This window comes from Colletotrichum higginsianum, chromosome 2 (genome assembly GCF_001672515.1).
Source record: "Colletotrichum higginsianum IMI 349063 chromosome 2, whole genome shotgun sequence".
Classification (NCBI taxonomy): domain Eukaryota; kingdom Fungi; phylum Ascomycota; class Sordariomycetes; order Glomerellales; family Glomerellaceae; genus Colletotrichum; species Colletotrichum higginsianum.
Window position 1 is genome coordinate 186,373 of NC_030955.1, and position 18,258 is coordinate 204,630.

At 55.7% G+C, this 18,258-nt stretch overlaps 4 protein-coding genes across 4 annotated transcripts; 3 read left to right on the top strand and 1 right to left on the bottom strand.

Annotated features, from left to right (window-relative positions):
• Positions 1-2,608: 2,608 nt before the first annotated feature.
• Positions 2,609-2,836, top strand: CH63R_01834 (uncharacterized protein; the record flags this gene model as incomplete). Its single annotated transcript, XM_018296809.1, has 1 exon — positions 2,609-2,836. The coding sequence occupies one exon, from the start codon at positions 2,609-2,611 to the stop codon at positions 2,834-2,836; it is 228 nt and encodes a 75-aa protein (XP_018161625.1).
• A 2,223-nt stretch (positions 2,837-5,059) lies between these two features.
• CH63R_01835 (uncharacterized protein) lies at positions 5,060-6,118 on the top strand (the record flags this gene model as incomplete). The annotated part of the gene is made up of 2 exons (XM_018296810.1): positions 5,060-5,200; positions 5,267-6,118. The coding sequence occupies 2 exons, from the start codon at positions 5,060-5,062 to the stop codon at positions 6,116-6,118; spliced, it is 993 nt and encodes a 330-aa protein (XP_018161626.1).
• Positions 6,119-10,302: 4,184 nt separating this feature from the next.
• Positions 10,303-12,659, top strand: CH63R_01836 (dihydroxy-acid dehydratase; the record flags this gene model as incomplete). The annotated part of the gene is made up of 4 exons (XM_018296811.1): positions 10,303-10,461; positions 10,669-10,795; positions 10,980-11,087; positions 11,188-12,659. 4 exons carry the CDS (start codon positions 10,303-10,305, stop codon positions 12,657-12,659), a joined length of 1,866 nt encoding a protein of 621 aa, XP_018161627.1.
• A 1,051-nt stretch (positions 12,660-13,710) lies between these two features.
• On the bottom strand, positions 13,711-15,478 carry CH63R_01837 (Glycolipid 2-alpha-mannosyltransferase; the record flags this gene model as incomplete). The annotated part of the gene is made up of 5 exons (XM_018296812.1): positions 13,711-14,052; positions 14,140-14,542; positions 14,595-14,668; positions 14,728-15,130; positions 15,189-15,478. 5 exons carry the CDS (start codon positions 15,476-15,478, stop codon positions 13,711-13,713), a joined length of 1,512 nt encoding a protein of 503 aa, XP_018161628.1.
• Between the last annotated feature and the right edge of the window lie 2,780 nt (positions 15,479-18,258).

Sequence of the window (18,258 nt, forward strand, 5' to 3'; positions counted from 1 at the left end):
CCTGGATGGTTGGACTACAACGGTGCCAGGGTTTGGCGCTCGAGACGACAATCAATTATGGTTCGCTCGCTGAGTCCAGCATCGTGGCTTTGCCAAAGCATGCGAGACATTGCGAAAGCGGGCGCCGGATGGTCGAACGGGCGGGCAATTTCTCCCAAGGCACGCAGGATCCGGAGAGGACGAGCGATACTGCCACGGACATTTGGGGGCCATGAGGGGCCCCCGGTGGGCTGTGTTTCGATCTTCATCGCCCCGTTATTGAATCTCACGTTAGTGAAGTTACTCAAGGAGCAGCCTGTTCCTATCGGGGCATTGTGGCTGCAAGATGTTTCTGCTCTTGTAGGATGTAAATTGCCATCTGCCATAGATGGCAAGTGACGGACCTGACTCGGCAGTCGACCCGGCCATCAGGTAGGCAGCACACCATCAGACTGGTTTGACAGTCGAGACAAAAAAGTCAGACGAATCTGATGTGGGAGTACACAGTAGAGGGTGGAGGACCGAGACCGAGGGTTGGCCCAGACATCTCAAACTCTCGGACTGGATGGATGTGCGGGCCCGGAGTCTCGGCCGTGGTTCTGGTCGCCGCGTTGGTGGCAGCACTCGGTTTTCACAGGCAAAGTCACTCATGGGTCGATGATATGATAAATGAAGGGCGAGGGACCTGAAAGGCCTGAAAGGGATGGGTGGAGGGGGAGGGAAAGGAGGCGGTTAGGAGGGGAGTGCCTGGCACAATGGAACGGATAGGCAGTGGGAGTGCGTATCTGAACGGAAAGATTCAGCAGAGATCTCGTGAGAAACAAATAAGGTTTCCTGCATTAGGGCCCCTCTGTTGTTTCCTTCGATCCATGTTCGTCCCGTCGGTCGGTTGAGGGTGTGGGCGTGGCCGGCCGGCTCTCTGTCTGTTCGCGGCCTGTGTTTGGGGTTTTGGTGAATCTGTAGGAACTGCAGTCGCGAGGTGGACTGGACTGGGCAGCCAGCGGAGGAGGAGAAGCTGCAGGCCACAGATTTAATTGGGCGAGACTTCCTGCGGGCGTTCTGAGTGATACGTGAGTGGCTCAACTGGTACCAGTGTGGAGTAGATGTTGGTACGTACCGCCGGCAGTAAAAGGGGGGGAAAGGCGACCAAGAGGGAAAGGGCTGATACGTGGGTGAAATTGCATCTACTTGCTAGCGAGTTTCAAGGGACGTGGGCCCTGGGACAGATTTTGACCAATATGTTTGGGTTTCCCAAATGAAGACAGCCAGATAGGCAAAAACGACTAGAGCCCCTCCTCCTTCTACGTTACCCCTCCCTTCCCCCCCCCTGAATGATGGATATTTTTCTGGAGGAAGAAACTATCCTTTAATTGTGATGTTGTTACGAAAACAGGTGAAGCGCTTTTATTGCCCTCCCCACATCTTGGCACGAAAGTGGTGTGAGGCTGCATTTCGCTGATGTGTTTTAGTGCGTGCGGGAGGCGGGGGAGGATATTGTTGTCAGGTACCGACTTCACTACAAGTACGCACTATGGAGCCCGAGTATGTGGCGGCGTTTCGAGAACAAATTCGCCGCGGCGAGCACGAGGGGAGGGGCTTGAGCCTTGCCTATGGTCGGTGGGCGTGACCCAGGCATATGGAAGAAACGTTTGGAAGGGATGGGCCGGCCTTATGAATAGTATCCGTGTTTACTCGTACCTCAGTATGTGGTACGGCGACTTAATCACGCCCAGATGGGACCGTGGCTAAGCAAGGCATGGATATGGATGGATGGACGCACGTAATTCAAGCCGCAATGCGATGGGATGTCGTAGTGTAGGGTAGTCAATCAAGACGAACATGCCGTTGTGCCGGGCGATCCAATGGCCGGAAAGTGAGAAAGTGGCGGATGGACACCTTTCACACCAAGAGCAAGCCTGAGATCGTTAGTCTCAGCAAAGCGCAGGTGCCCAGGAGGCGTCGTCAGAGAGACGAATAAGAAACAGCCTCATGTTTCGATGCCAATACCAATGCCTATGCCATGCTTGGCGGAACGCCAGACACCTGGACACGTCGGTAGAGTTGGTAGCTATGAATTAGGCCTGGTGTTGATCAGACGGACTCGAGGTGGAGGGGTGGCCATGCCCAGCCAGTCAGACCTTAATCCGAGTTGGTTATGTGGGATATCTGCCGCATGGTGTTGGTGGTACGGCGAAAATAACGCTATTCGTGAAAGGGCGAGCCCTGGTATCAAACCAAACAGCCGGGTTGGATATGAGCCTGTCGCCGCGGTACCTTGAGAGCGGTTCTGGTGGCGCAATGATTCCCTTTCTGGAGGCTCTCACACGAGCGACGAGGGACCACCTGGGACGGAGTAGGACGAAGAACGAAGGCGATGGCAACGGGCAGGGATACTCGGCCCCGCCGCACCGTTGACCACCTATGTACAGAGATATATGGGGGTACGTACATATTCTTCCACGGTCGCGAGGCTGATCGGGAAGGGGTTAGTAGCGATTCACTCTGTTCCTGACTTGTCTCGATTCGACTTAGCATTGTGGCAGGGTACGTACCGAGCAGGCCTGCGAGGCGGACTCAGGGGGCGGCCGCGAAAACGAACCAATGACAGTGATAAGCGCGCCTCTGTAACATGTACCGTCCTTCGCTTGACCCCGCCGTCAAACGTCAGACAGACATCCTCACACAACCTTCCGACACAGGGTCACTTTTCACGATCAGAACGAGCCAGACGACGCCCATCACCACCACCATCACCAACAACAGCAACAGCAACAAAAGCAGTAGTGGCAGCAGTGGCAACAGCGGCAGAAGCAGCAACCCTGGTGAGCCTCACAAACGATGGTGGAACAGGGACTAAGGCGTCAACGACAATAACGATACCAACGTTGTTGGATGCACGGCCTTTCGCTCATCGCTGCACCACACGTACACCACAGACCACAATACCGAGACGGAGAGGACAGACAGACAACCTGCTCTATGCCTCATCCTGCTCTCGATTGGGCATATGCTGCGAACGTACGCATCGTGAGCCCGCTCGTCCCCTGTCTTCATTCTGCACTACACTCTAGAGTCCAAGTGCACCTCGGTTTCTCCGCTCGCTCCTTCACAGAGCCTCCAACCCCCTACAACCCTACAAGTCTGTCGATACAGCCCTTCCTTCGCCCTCCTTGCAACTGTCCCCATGAGGCCGACAGTGAGGAGACGTATGCTTATCGCGACTTGACACCAGACGTCTGCCGCAAATAGTAACACCCTCTTCCTTGTTGCGAGCCACCCGACCCGGCCTGACGGTGTCGACCTTGTCGTGTTCTTGGGATCAACGGTTTGTTTTCGAGTCAAGGTAACGCCATCCTGTGCCATGTCCCATACTCTGCGGCGCCCTGCCACGCGCGCATTACAACAGCAGAGGAAGGATGGGATTCTCTCTCCATCAGTCATGAACAAGATCCACCGGCCATGTGTCGTGACCGAAACCAGAAAAAGAAAAGAAAAAACCAGCCGGCGGGTCGTCGCTATGCTTGCAAATGCATCTTTGCTCTCACAGCCAGCTGAGGCTCTGAATACGGATGGATGGAGCCTGGCTTGGCTCAGACCGGGGCACTCTTCCTCGATGAAGAAAGTCAAGAAACAAAACGGGAGCGAGACACCGCTCTTTTCGGTAGTTAGACGCTGCCCTTCGCGGTCCTGGTGGCTGTTTACCCCCGTGTTCCAGGTTCAAGAGCCTCCTCTGTTTAATTTCTCTCGTTCCGTTTTGCTCTTCAACGGCCCCATCTCTTGATCCCAGGGCCTGGTCTATGTTCTCAACCTGCATCCGAGCCTCCGAGGCTACACCTCTTTGCGGGCAATCTTCCATCTCGCTTTGGCTGGTCTATTGGTTCGCTCCGGTGGCTGCTCACTTCTCAATCCATCATGGCGGCCGGTTGAGACGCACGTTCGTCTCTCACCGGATCCATAATCTCGCACCCATGTCTGTTCCTCGCCCGTCTCCTCTTTCTGGCCCTGCCCTCGAATGTATTAGTTACGTACAGGGGTGTGGCCGGAACAGGGTGTGGCTTACACAAGTGGTCCTGGGTGTGTCCTGTTCACTTTTTTGCCCTTTCTTTCCCTCCTCTTCTCTTCCCTGTCTCTTCCCTTTCCCCCCCTTCAGAAATGGGGATGGCAGCAGGCCGGCGGATCAGACCAAACGTTATGCTCTGCTAATTCTGTCACATCCCACCCCATCTTCTCCAGGGTCTGCTGGCATCACTGCTGAATATCTGCAACAGGGCTAGACTTGACGGTGTGCTAGACCCCTGTCATGCATGTACCAGCGCGCCCGAACATGATGAGGCAATGTTTGCCATGCCTGCCACCCGCTCTTCTTCTTTTGGAGGGTGTGTGAGTGGTGCCTGTCTAGAGACGGGTACAGGATACGGTCAGATGCTTGCAAAGCTGGTCATGTCCCGTCCTGCCAGTTGCCAGAGACCCAACACGACCACGGCTGGCATTATTACTTTATCTCCCCTCTCCCCCTCCCTCAACTCGACCTTTTCCCTTCTTCTGTTTACCTTCACTACCTTCTTGGGTTTATCATCAACATCCCTTTTTCTTCGTCTTCTTGAAGCGCAGTTGCGTGTCCTTCTTTTCTTCTCCCGCAGCTAGGGTTTTACTTTCCTTCATTGTCCAACTGGCTTGGCTGCACACATTCATTTGACTACGCTTCTTGAACACCACCTTTTTTGTCAATACACTTGACCTATCCGGTTTATTCAAACAAACAGCTTCACTTCTTTGGGATCATTCCCCCTCATCAAACAACGCTTCTCCGTTTCCCCCTCCTTGACGGATCTGCAAAAAGCCGACTTCGTTGTTGCGAGCTTCCGGCCGGAATTCCTCCATTTTCCACAACCACCAATTTATACCTTTCGATTCCTCGGCAGCCAGTTTCTGTCTCACCAATTATCAACCCCAGCTTCCAGGACGACGCGAAAAAAGCGCGAAGATTTTCACCTTCAAGAGACCAAGAGTTTACTTGTACTTCTGAGAGGTACCTATCGACATCGACTGTTCGGAAACGATTTTACGAAGGAAGAAAAACATGTCTCCCACGATGCATTTGGCACCCCACACGGCCGCATACGCTCCCACTTCCGACGCCATGGATCGTCACGAGTACGGCGTCACCAAGAACCGCAAGGCGGCTTCGACCGGCGGCGGTAGAGCATGGAGCGAGGACGAGGTATGTTTCACCACAACTCGGCGGGCCACGGTCCGCCCGCATCGGAATTGTCTAACCCCAGAACAGGAAGTCTATCTCCTCCAGACTCGTCTTCAGAAGATGCCTTACAAGCACATCGCCGCTCACTTGAAGAAGACTGAGCTGGCATGCCGTCTTCACTACCACCAGCTTAGCCACGGCAGCAACCGACGCAAGCAGCGGACGACCTCGGTCTCTTCCGGTTCTTCTGTAAACCACTCCCCCGTTATGCAGCCAACGATGCCTACTCCAATCCGGGAGTCGACTCCTCGCTCCGTGTCTCCCCCCGGCCGCTCGACGAGCTATGCCCCCGTCTCGCCCGCCCCTATGCAACTCCCCAGCATCATGGGCAACGGCGCTTCCCCTCGTCTGCCCGCCATTCTTCCCAAGCCGGTCTGCATGACCCTGCCGCCTCGCACAGCTTCTCCCAACCGGGGATATCCCACCCCTCTTCCCGAGCCTCACAGCGCCCCTCTCCCCCCTGCCGCCTTTCAGTCCATGTCCGGCAGCCTCCCCATGACGCCGCCGCTGCGTTTGGAATGCGCTCTCCCTCCCCCGCAACCGCCTGTCAACCACCACCACGTTGATATGAACCGCTTGCAGTCCGTTTACACTGCTCACCGCGACTCGTTCTGGGCCGCCGTCGCCAATGACTACGGCCCAGGTGCCAGCCCAGTCCTTTTGGAGCAAGCTTGGAAGAGCGGCGCATGTTGCAGCCAGCACCAGGCCAACACACCCATCACGCCGACTTCCAGCCCCGACAACACGGATCGTGATGGCTACGACAAGCCCCAAGACAAGACGCGCATCTCTGCCATCCTTGGCATCGACGCCAACCCGCGCTCTCCCCGTGAGCGTGAGTTGGTGAGACGTATGGAGGAACAGCGCGTTGGAGCCTAAGCCATTTTGGGCCTTCCGATCCTGTCACGCACTTTGATTACTTCTACTAGTGTATTACTTCATACGTTTTGTGCACAACTCTTGCTTGGGGATTTCTGTACTTTCTGATGTGGGAAACAACAAGACTACATCAAGACAACAGCTTTGTAATTCGCTTCTGTCTGCTTGTCTAATCCGAGCCGTTTCTTTACCTTGGCCTTGGCTGGGCACGCATTTTCTACGTCCTCACCGTACACGATCACATACGACTTAGGGGGGGCAACTGCGAACACAGTTGGGTGATATCCGGCGCAGGAGGGAGGGGTTGTCTGCGGGCTCTTGGGGAAAGAAGCCCTCATCAAATTTGGTTATTTTTCTTCTTTTGTTTCCCTCTACCTGGCTGGGCAAAAGAACTATCGCGGAGGCTTATGTGAGAAACCCCAAGGCCGAATTCCCGAGACGGGATAGCCAGGCATGGTGAGCAGCGCTGAGGGCATTTCATACGTTTCTTTCTTGGGGGAGGCATCTTTTCAAACCATACCAGAAATGAAGTGATGACACGAACCACGCACAAGCCCTTGCGCTTACATGGGAATTGTCCACAATACATGTCTAGCCAGGCTTTTTTGTACAATAGAGAGCGGCCCGCCAGGTCGCCGAGGGATTGATGCAGATGATGATTGCGTTGGGTTTCTTTTTCCTGTTCTGGCTTTTCACTATTATTTTTTCTCTTCATCTTGAAACTGCGAATTGACCATCAGAAGTTTTAAGAGAATATTGTAGTTATTTGACGCGGTGATGCTACGATCTGGCTAAATGACGTTTGGGTTCTCTTATCAGCATTAGTGACTGAGTGCAAGAGAAGCTGCTGGGAGTAAGTTCTTGTCCAAACGCGCGTGATGTTTTGGAGCTTTCCCTCCTTTTTTCCATGTTGTATTATCCAAGGTTTCTTGAGTCCTTTCGCTCAATGGGGTTTGCAAATCGTTGCGATGGGAGAGCTGAACGTTCGTTTTGCAGTGCTTTGATCGTCCAAGCTGCAAGTTTGTAGTTGCAGCCGCAGATGCAGATGCTCCCTCAAAGAGACGTGCATACATGAAGTGTACCTGAACGATCAAATCGGCTTGCAAGATAGGAATCCCGAGGGGGGGATGTAGCCCGAAAAGATGGGACAGCGTCGGCCATCGCTCCTCCTGGGAGAGGGGGTTGCAGCTTGGACAATCTATTATGGGCAAGGTCACCTTCATTTGTGTGAAGTCGTCGGAAGCATTCAGTGAGTGTGCCTGGATGATGAGGATGATTACGCATTTGGGGTGTTTGGATGTGTGGTTGTCGTCTGTAGTAGGCTCACACACCATGTTCTGTCTAGTCGAGTATACTTTTGCCTGTCTCAGCCATCCTTTCTTCAACTCACCCCTGCCCCCTACGTACTCCATCTCTCTCTTTGGACCAAATATTCCAAGGTGGTGCCGCCAGTCACTGATCACGGATCATCGCCAACCTGACACCCCTTCCCCCCGAAACCTTCTTTCCTCCCATCTCTTGAAGCATAACAGGTTTTGGCCATGTTGGGCCACACGTCCGCCAAGCATTGCCCCGGGACTCTTGTTTTCCAGGGTACGAGAGGGAGAGAGAGAGAGAGAGAGGACAGCAGCCGTCAGATAGAGGGGACGAAGGAAGGGGGAGGGGGGCTTCGTCATGAGCTGCGCCATCCGTCTGTATTTCCAAACCAGCAGAGTTGGGCGGATAGCTCGGACGACGCAGGCGCCGCGACGAACGCCCTTCTCTCCCCGTTTTCCTCGCGTTCCTTTTCTTTCTTCCTCAAACACCGTGGGGCGGGTAGCGAAAGCCGGTAGGGGAACCCCAAAGAGCATGACTTCATTCACCAGCGCGGCCCCTCGCCGCTCTAAACATGGAGTCAAACAGAGTGCCATCCCATCGTGCTGATGATGGAGGAGAGCAGAGGGCGGGCGGACGACAGCGTCAGGGAACATGGGTCCGTTCATATGCTAACGGTTTGTAGCCTATGACTTGTGCCCTCCCAACCGTCGTCAACCTTTCGCGACACGACATGGCCTTGGCACGATTACTGTTTCCAGTCTCTCGAGAACACGCACGCACAATATGACGACCACGTCCCCCCCTCCCCCTTCCCGTCCCCCTTGCCGTCCAAGATACGGTTTGTCGTTGCTGCTGCTCCAGCGCCGGCATTGCGTGCATACGCTGGCTCTCAACGAAATGGCTGCACTGTATACCATGAGTGTAGCAACAGGCGGGGGAGGGGATGTGAGGGTTGCATCGACAACTCCACACCCAGACAGCCGACCGCCCAAGCCTTGGATGCATCATGCGGGGGAGCTGCAGCCAGGCGGAGAGTCCGTCGAAGAGCATCATCTGCACAGACAGACAGACAGACAGACAGACAGACAGACTGCCTCGCACCAAAAGACACCGAGGATCGGACCTCAAGCCCCGACCCGTCCCTCGGGAATCGGCACACGAGCTTCTGCCCCCGGGTCCCTCCCGCCCGTCTTCGGGCAGTTTTGGTGAGCCGGGTACGAACAGCAGTTGAGAACCCGGGTCCCGACAGCAAAAGCATGATCCGACCTATCGTCGGACGTCCCGCCGCCCTCCGACAACGCCAGTAGAGCGTGTCAGTTCGTGCTCTTCTTCATGTAGTGTCTCCCCCTCCCCCTCAGATGCTGGCCACGTCACGGACCGGCGCCGAACGCACCTCGACGGGCATTCAACACCCCCTACCCACCACCACAAATACCTTTGCCGCGATTGGAGACGCGGCTTAGGTGGGGGAACAACACTATTATCCCACAAAATGCGGACACCACACACAGCAGGTACCGACATACATCTCAAGCTATCGGGATTCGACTTGATTCGCCTTGGAGCCGATGCAAGCAGCAAACGACATCCAGTCTAGCAACCAGTCATGATGGACAGTGAGTGACACCAGACAAACGAACCCATGGGCTGGCTCGCGTCCATACCCCACAGACTGGCGCCGTCCAATCGCCCTCCTACCCGCGGTTAACTTCTTGAGTTGCAGCTTTGCAGGAACGCGAGTGGTGTTTGCAGGTGGTGGGACAGACTTGCACGTCGGAGAGAATGCCGTTGACGATTTGATCGGCAGCACGGCAATGTCTTTCTTTGTGTTGTACTCGACGTGATGTGACTTGTCTCCTCGGGACCTCCCTTCCCCCCACCCATCCTCATTCCCAACCTTTTCGTCATACGATGAGGAGATGGGAATATTTCCCATGGTCAATTGCTATATCCGACATCTCTCGACTGGTCATCTCGTCACCCGCTTTTTCCGTCTTACCCGTCGACGGGGATCTTCCCCATCTCGCTTCCCCTCTCCCTCTCCCTCTCTTTCCCTCTGTCTCTTGCTTGCCTCATCCTCGTCCGCCTAGTTCCCGTTACTACCAAAGAAAAACTCAAAACAAAAGTCAATTGGAATCAGTTTGTCATTCCATTTCCCGCGGACTACACCCCGACTCGCCCGACTCTCATCTCCTCTCCGGCCGCAGCTACCCAGGATCATCAGCCCACTGAGAGATGTAATCCACTTGGTCTCCGTTAGCTGCCCTCCCAATGAGAGCGCATGTAATAAGCAGGGCTGGGCTCCATGGGGAGTCCCGAGCGGATCTGTCCCCCAGGGCTTGGTGGAGTGCTGACGGTTTCCCCGTCCATGGCAGAGGTGATGTTCCTTTGTAGTGTACCATAGGTAGGCATGAAGGGGAGGAGAAAGAAAGAGAGCAACACGTCGCGTTGCTGTTGCCCCCACCCACCCTTTTTACCCGCATTGTCTAAATACCCGATGATAGCTGTCATTGTCGGGAGTTATGCTCTTGAACTTGTTTGGTGCGTGAAACAAAGTTCAAAAGAAGTCGCCGCCTCCATCCCCCCCCCCCCCCCCCCCCCCCGACTGGGTTGCTTCTCCTTCACCCCGCGTTTCCAACTAACCGAATCCCCCCCTCCAACTATCCTTTGTTGATGAACGCCTCTGTTTTCCAGTTGCAACGGCCCTACCTCGGTACTGAAACAATATACCCTTGCCCTCCGGGTTGTCACAAAGGAAGACATCTTCCTCTTCTTGACACGATCGCGCCCCTCCTGACTGGGACCGAACTGAACCACTGCCCCCCGTCTGCAAGAAGCAAACACACAAAACTCTTTTCTCTCACACAATGGGCGCCGACCAAGAAGGCCACGTCCCGGGCGACGTCAAGGAGACGGGCTACAAGGACAGCCACGACTACATCCAGTTCAAGGAGCACGCCATCGACGGCCAACTGAACCGCTGGTCGCATACCATCACGAGAGAACATGACTTTCCCGGCGCGCAGGTACGCAGACCAAAGCAATCTCACATCCATGCGTCTGCCTGTCCGCGAAACCACCTTCCAAGTTGGAGAATGCGGGGTTGTTTTATTTATTTTTTTCGTGCTGGCGATGCGGGGTGTTTCACCGCGGGGTACTCAAAGAGCCTCGGACAAGACGAGAGGAACAGAGACAAGACGAGACTGAACTGACTGACCGTGTCGCTTTCGTAGGCCATGCTGTATGGGGCCGGCGTGCCGAACAAGGAGATGATGAAGAAGGCGCCGCATGTCGGCATTGCGACGGTGTGGTGGGAGGGCAACCCTTGCAAGTACGTGAATCTTCTTTCCTCTTGGACGAGTGCCTGAGCATTGCAATATGACGACTAACACGACCAAAGCACACATCGTGAGCATTACCCGACACACACACACACACACACACACACACACACACATACACACATACACACATACACACATACACACAGGGAGAATACAGGAGGTTATGGCCGGGGATCATCATGACTAATAAGGCGGCGCAGTCCTCGACTTCGGCAAGATCGTCAAGAAGGCCGTTGAGAAGCAAGGCATGCTCGGGTGGCAGTTCAACACCGTCGGCGTGTCGGACGCCATCACCATGGGAGGAGAAGGTAATTAGACAGCTCCCTCCCTCTCTCTCTCTTCCTGTCAAACACCCTCCTCTCCAAATCACAGATGGGCTAACCAACACACGCGCGCCCACCCCTTCAGGCATGCGCTTCTCCCTCCAGACTCGCGAGATCATCGCCGACAGCATCGAGTCGGTGACGTGCGCGCAGCACCACGACGCCAACATCTCGATCCCCGGGTGCGACAAGAACATGCCGGGCACCATCATGGCGGCCGCGCGCCACAACCGGCCCTTCATCATGATCTACGGCGGCACCATCATGAAGGGCCACTCGGACCTGCTCGAGAAGCCCATCAACATCAGCACGTGCTACGAGGCCCGCGGCGCCTTCACCTACGACCGCCTCCATGCCAAGAGTAACCCGGGTGCCGAGGGCCGCACCCCGTCCGACGTCCTCGACGACATCGAGCAGCACGCCTGCCCCGGCGCCGGCGCCTGCGGTGGCATGTACACGGCCAACACTATGGCCACCGCCATCGAGGCCATGGGCCTTTCCCTGCCGGGCTCCTCGTCATACCCGGCCCTGTCGCCCGAGAAGGCCCGCGAATGCGAGCGCGCCGCCGAGGCCATCAAGATCGTCATGGAGAAGGGCCTGCGCCCGCGCGACCTCATGACCCGCGCCGCCTTCGAGAACGCCCTCGTTCTGACAATGATCCTCGGCGGCTCCACCAACGGCGTCCTGCACTTCCTCGCCATGGCCAACACCGCCGACGTGCCCCTGACCATCGACGACGTCGACCGCACCAGTAACCGCATCCCCTTCCTTGCCGACCTCGCGCCCTCAGGCAAGTACTACATGGAGGATCTCTACCGCGTCGGCGGCACCCCCTCCGTCCTCAAGATGCTCGTCGCCGCGGGCCTCATCGACGGCTCCGTCATGACCGTCACGGGCCGTACCCTCGCCGAGAACGTCGCCGACTGGCCGTCCCTCGACCCGAACCAGAAGATCATCCGCCCGCTCTCCAACCCCATCAAGGAGACGGGCCACATCCGCATCCTCCGCGGGAACCTCGCCCCCGAGGGTGCCGTCGCCAAGATCACGGGTAAGGAGGGCCTCTCCTTCACCGGCACGGCCCGCGTTTTCGATAAGGAGCACGAGCTCGACGTCGCCCTGTCGGCGGGCTCCATCCGCCGCGAGGACGGCAACCTCGTGCTGATTGTGCGCTACGAGGGCCCCAAGGGCGGGCCCGGCATGCCGGAGCAGCTGCGCGCCAGCGCCGCCATCATGGGCGCCGGCCTCGACAACGTGGCGCTCGTCACGGACGGCCGGTACAGCGGCGCCTCACACGGCTTTATCGTCGGTCACGTGTGTCCCGAGGCTGCCGTCGGTGGGCCGCTCGCCCTCGTGCGCGACGGCGACACCGTCACGATCAACGCCGAGACGAATCGCATCGACGCCGTCGACGTCGACGAGGCCGAGTTCGAGAGGCGGAGGAGGGACTGGAAGGCGCCGTTACCGCACGTGAGGAGGGGCGTGCTGGGCAAGTACGCGCGCTTGGTCGGCGATGCGAGCCACGGTGCCGTGACGGATCAGTCGGATCCTTCATGGTGAAGAGGATTTCGTACATGACGTGAGGCGTCGTCCGTCTGTTGCGTAGATTACGAGCTGTGTTCTTCTCGGTATAGACGTAAAACCCAGCATAATTTGATGTTAACCGACGTTCCCGGGAGACTCGGCAGAAGTGTGTCGGATCTAGCGTGCTATCGCTTGTCTGCAGTTAGGAGATGTGTTGAAGGAGGATGTTATGTTGGGGGATCTTCTTAACGGTCTCTCATCTGACAGTGGAGAAAGCGGAGCTGAGCCGACGATGGCCTGGTAACTGACAGTACCAGTATTTAATTTGACCATCAGTCTCTGGCCTCCCGGCCTCAACAGGCTCCATCATCATTGATAGGTGCTTCGCAGACAGAGCTGAAGACCCATCACCTTCGAGGCATGATCTCAGTATACCACATATATACAATTCCACCAGAGGGCAAGGCCACTCCGGCATGCACTTCTAACACTAAGAGCTCTTTCAGTAACAGACGTCCATATTTCGTTGTTTATGCGTCATGCAGCTTGGTATCCTTGTGCGCGCGGAAAAAGAGGCATATTCAGCCCCTATGTCTCTCCCTCCCTCCCTCCTCTCTCTCTCTCTCTGTCGGTCTGTCTGTGCAGCGTCTCTCTTTCTCTCCCTCTCCAAAAACCGAAAAATAGACCTCTCTTGGCCCAGGAGATGATGATGACCTGAGCCAGCCGTTTCTGTAGCTTTCCACCTCTCTATGTCATGTGTCGCAATCCCTTGTGGTGTGTGTAATGAAGAATGAAAATGAACAGAACCCGATTATGGACAATGGCCGAAACTTTGAAACCCTCAAACTCCCAAAGAACTCGAGAAAGACCGATACTGGCAATGCCGCTACACCCAAGCGTGCGAACATTAAAAAGACTCCCTCTGAAGACAAGAGTCTAGTGTCTCCGCTTCGTCAATATACAATCCCTTGTGCTGATCGTTTCCCCTATAATTGGTGCCAGGTACCAGGAGCAGTGTGTGTGCTGGCTATGGACTTGCGGCATTGTATGCAATGTTGTCATGTTGCAGTTGAGGTTGCAGTTGCGATCACGGGCTGGCCCATCCACCTGCAACGTCAACCCATTCAGCAAGGCATGAACCCTCCTTGCCCTCGACATCGACAATGTCGGTGTCGCATCTGCACCTGCATCCAACTCCGTTCTCCTTTTCAGCATCCCAGTCGTCCCAGTACTTGTCCTCTTCAGAGCGCTTCTTCTCGTCAAGAGTCGTCTTCTCTAGGTAGGCTGGTCTGGGCAGCTGTCGAGCAGGGGCGTTTGCAGGGCAGTGCTGGATAGTGGTGTGTCGGTAACCAAAGTCTCGGAAGTAGTGGATATCACGGGGGGAGAGCAGGGCACCAGCAGCCAAGGAGTGGATAGGGGCGTCACCCCACTGTCAACTGTTAGTCCAAGTCCATGCCAATCGGCTCTGTATGTTTGTGCGTGTGCGTGTGTATGTGTGTGTGTGCAAAGAACTTACGCGTTCCATCCAAAAGCCTCCACTGCGGTCCATCATTTCGAAGAACTCCTCGTACTCCTTGCTACGGAACCAGTCAAGGCTAGCAATTTCGAAGTTGGACCAGAAATGGCACATGTTGTATGTCTCGCCTTCCATAGCTTCGGGGTCGACATCGGGCAGGTTGTTGCGGTTCGGGTCGCTGCGCAGGACCTCCTCAGGGAGGGGGCTCTGGTCGGTAGGCGGCTCCTCCTTCTTCTCGACAGGGTCAACGAACATCTCCCACAGGCCCTTGGATTTGAGACCCTTAAGGCGTTTGTAGGCCGAGGCGTATCTGAAGATGTTGGGGACAGTCTCGCGGAGCTCCTTGACGGCGATGGTGAAACCATACGTCTTGTTGGCATCGATCATGGCCCAGAAAGGATCGCTACATGGGTTAGCAAAATTGAGGTGGGCGGTCGGGAGATATATCAACATACTAGGTAATGTCGCAGAAGTACTTGATCTCGGGCTCGAGACGCCAATACCAGTTATACTTGGCGAGAAGCTCGTGCTTGTAGAAGAATCTGGTATGTGTTAGCGCTGAGTCGAGCTCAAGCTTGCGGGGCTTACTTGCCCAGAGTAGAAACGGCACATGGCGTGGTAGCTCTCCAAGCCGCCATACATAACGGCAGCATCACCCTGTTTGGCGATACCCTCCTTGGCGACCTTGTGGTCGATCCAGTCGGGGTAGCCCCACATCTCAGGGCCAACCTTGCCGAACTCGACGGGGGCGGACGTGTAGTTCTTGACGACCTCCTTGAAGGTCTCGTTGAAATCGCCGTCGTTCAAGAAGACGTAGGGGTAATGGTACCAGCGGTTGAAGTGGCGCTCGATGGACTTGATGGATTGGATGACACCGTCCAACTCCTTGTTGCGGGCCAGGACGACAAAGGCGCCGTTGGCCTTGGGTCTGCTCGTGTCGGGCTCGAGGCATCCGGTGACAAACACCTTGTCGTGCTCCTCGCTGATTTTTCTGCGCGTAATCATGTCAGCTCTTGCCAATTGCGGACGGGGCAGAATTCGGAACGTACCTGATGGCTGGCGGTGCACCGGCAGGCATCAATATTCTTCCAGGAGAACTGGGATGTCTGACGAACAGCACGAGGATAAGGATGACAACGATCAGAGGGAAGAGGATGACGACGCCGAGGGGCACCGAGATGCTCGAGTTACCACGGAGGCGCAAAGGTCTTCTGAAGAAGGCGAGGCGAGATGCCAGTCTGTTCTGGCGAGCATGCTTTGTGGTAGGCTTCTCGTCGGCGGTGGGTAGTTGAGGTGCCGTCGAGGGAATGGCCTTGACGGCTCGTCTAAAAAGATCCATGACTGCGGCTGCGGCTTACCGTGGCCAGCAGAGTCGTGAAAGAAGAAAGAGAAGGTCGGTCAGCTGGTCAGGCGGGTGTTGGATGAATGTCGGATGAGAGATAGGATGGCTCTCTGGGGCGATAGCGCTGCGCGGAGAGGCGTGTCGTCGAGATGGATTAGGATTGGTCAAGGGGCACGATGACGCTGGCGATTTGCGGTGCGAAGCGACGATTAAGATTTTTCGTTTGGATGAACGCGCGAACCACGAACAAAAAGCAAAGCCGTATCTGCGTCTGGTCGAAGCAGCGAGAAAAGGGTTTCCTGTCGGACGAGGCGTGTGTCGGGCGATGAGAATTGCCAAGTAAACGTGAACGAGCGGCAGGGACGAACTTTCCCTCGAGCAAGGCGTCGACTGCGGTTGCGGCGATGGGAAGTGCTGAGCGAGCTGGCCGAAGACGGGCGAAGCTGAGACTTGACAATATTCAGGCTGCGCGTCAAAGGAGACGGTGGGGGGGTGTCAGCACGGTAAGCTGGGTGGTCGACTACCCTCTCGTAACGGTGTCGTCGAAAGGTCAAAAGGCCGACGGGTTGAGCCGAGTCGATGGTCAATTGCGTCAACAGGACGTCTCGGCAGGTGACATAGGCCAGTGGTGGCGTTCGCGAAGAGAAAAAGAAAAAGAAGAAGCGCGTGGCCCAAAACGGTCTTGTCGTCTTTCGTCGTCGTCGTCGGGTCGTGGGAGGAGGGGGGAGGGGGTTCGAGAGGGAAGTTCGTCGGCGGAGAGGGGCGGGTTCGTTAAAGGTTGGAGGGATAGGGAGAGGTAGGAAGAAAAAAGGGAGCAGCAGCAAGTCGGCTAATTAGGGAAGAAACCAACTTTTCGGGGGGGTGGGAGGAGGATGGAAGAGAGATGATAAAAAAAAGATAAAAAAGCTGACAGATGTCACGGACACGGATGAGGAGAGTCCAGGTCGGTCGGTCGGTTGGCGTGTGTTTTTGGCGATAGGAGAGCCCGGGGACGGGGGAGACGTCGACGGGGGCGCGGGGGCAAGTAGCGAGACAGGGACGCCGGTCTCCTGTCATGCACCAAACAAAAAAATTGGAAAGGACACACAGGCAAATGGCAAATGGGCAGCGGATGGCGAAGCACACGACATGGAAAAGGGACCGCCGACCGGTATTCGTTAGCGTCCCGGTATGGGTATGGGGGTGGGAGGGTTAAGGGGGACGGACATTGTCCTGCCACTGCTACCTACTGACTACCACTGCTACTGACAACTGTCACCCTGTTGACTTGTCGCCCGTGACCTGTTCGACTCATAGCCGTCTTTTGCAGCCTTCTCGAAGTCTCGATCCCCATCTTTGACAACTTGCCTTTGTCTTGTTGCTTCGAGTTTGCTTGATCAATGAACGATCTGGTACTTTTTTTTGCTGCTGCTGGGATGCCAGAGACGAGACCGCACTGGACTGCGGGAGCTGCAACAACAGGGAACTCGACGCAGCCAACCAGGCCAAGCCGAGGGCAAACAGAGTGGATACGAAGGGGCTTCGAGTGGATTCGGACTGGCCCAGGCACCTCGCATCATTGGGTGGATCATCCCGCCAAGAACCGCGGAAAGGAGGGAGTGGATACCCTCCTTTTTCCTCCCGAGTACGTACCGTCTTCTTGGGCAATCTGGACTTTCTGGCGTTCTACATCGTACATCCCATCCGTCTCGATAGGCACCTACAGTGAGCTAGGTAGGTACCAGCAAACAAACTGGATTTCTTGATTCTTTGCCAACTGCCAACTGCCAGGTTCTAGCTTCCAGCTTCCATCTTCCGTTATCCTTCCCAGTAGTCCCATACGCATCTGCATTGCCCGAATCAATCTTTGCCAATTTCCCGATTCCCTGCCCATCGGTTCCATCTCCTGCAGACACTGCTGCACTGCTGCAACTGCACCAGCGCCTGCACCTGCGCCAACGCCAATGCTAGCAAGCACTTGCAAAGGAAGAAGCCAAGTTAATCGCCAGCAGCCCTGGCACCTGGGCTGCTTTGGGAGGGGGCTCCCCCTTGATCACCTAAAGCCATCGTCCAATCGCCGGGCAGACGAAACCACTCCTAAATCCGAGGCACCCTGTCCTATCGCGGCCTGTCCATCCCTTTTTTGCGCATGCGACACAGATCTCCCGCCTGCCAGCTGCCTGCCACTGTCGGCACATATCTGTCTTCCACGGCTCCGCAAGACAGTCAAGGATGACTTCCATGACCTGTTGAGCTGTGGGTCGCTGGATAACCATGACTTCAACTCTATCAAACTGGGTGGGCTGTATGACCGATGCGCCCTGCTTTGACTCGCTTTCCAAGAGACCTGTTCGTCAATCTTCGATGCCAAGCGTGACCCGCCACGCAACCATATTCACGTTATCCCGGTGCTGTGCCTGCAAAACAGCTGGACGGAAAGAACCAGTTCAGCGAAACAATAACTGACACACAAATGCTATGTAATCGAGAACCGGATGATGGTTTGCTCTCTATAGGTGCAGGCAAGTTGCGCTGTTCAAAGTGCGTTTCGAAATGGCCATCGTAATGTCTGATAACTCCGGAAGGAATCGCATCCTATCACAGCCTTCAATGGTAGAAGTGTCATGGTTCAGGTCATCTTTCCCCAGAGCTACTATCATTAAGTAGCAAGGTGTCAATTGGCCTCCAATGTTCTTACTCGACAATTCTTGAGCCTCAATTCTTGCCTTATTCGGGGGTTTCCATGGAAAGACACCGCTTCGCTTCGTTGGCGTCAACTTGCCGCAATGCCTGACATA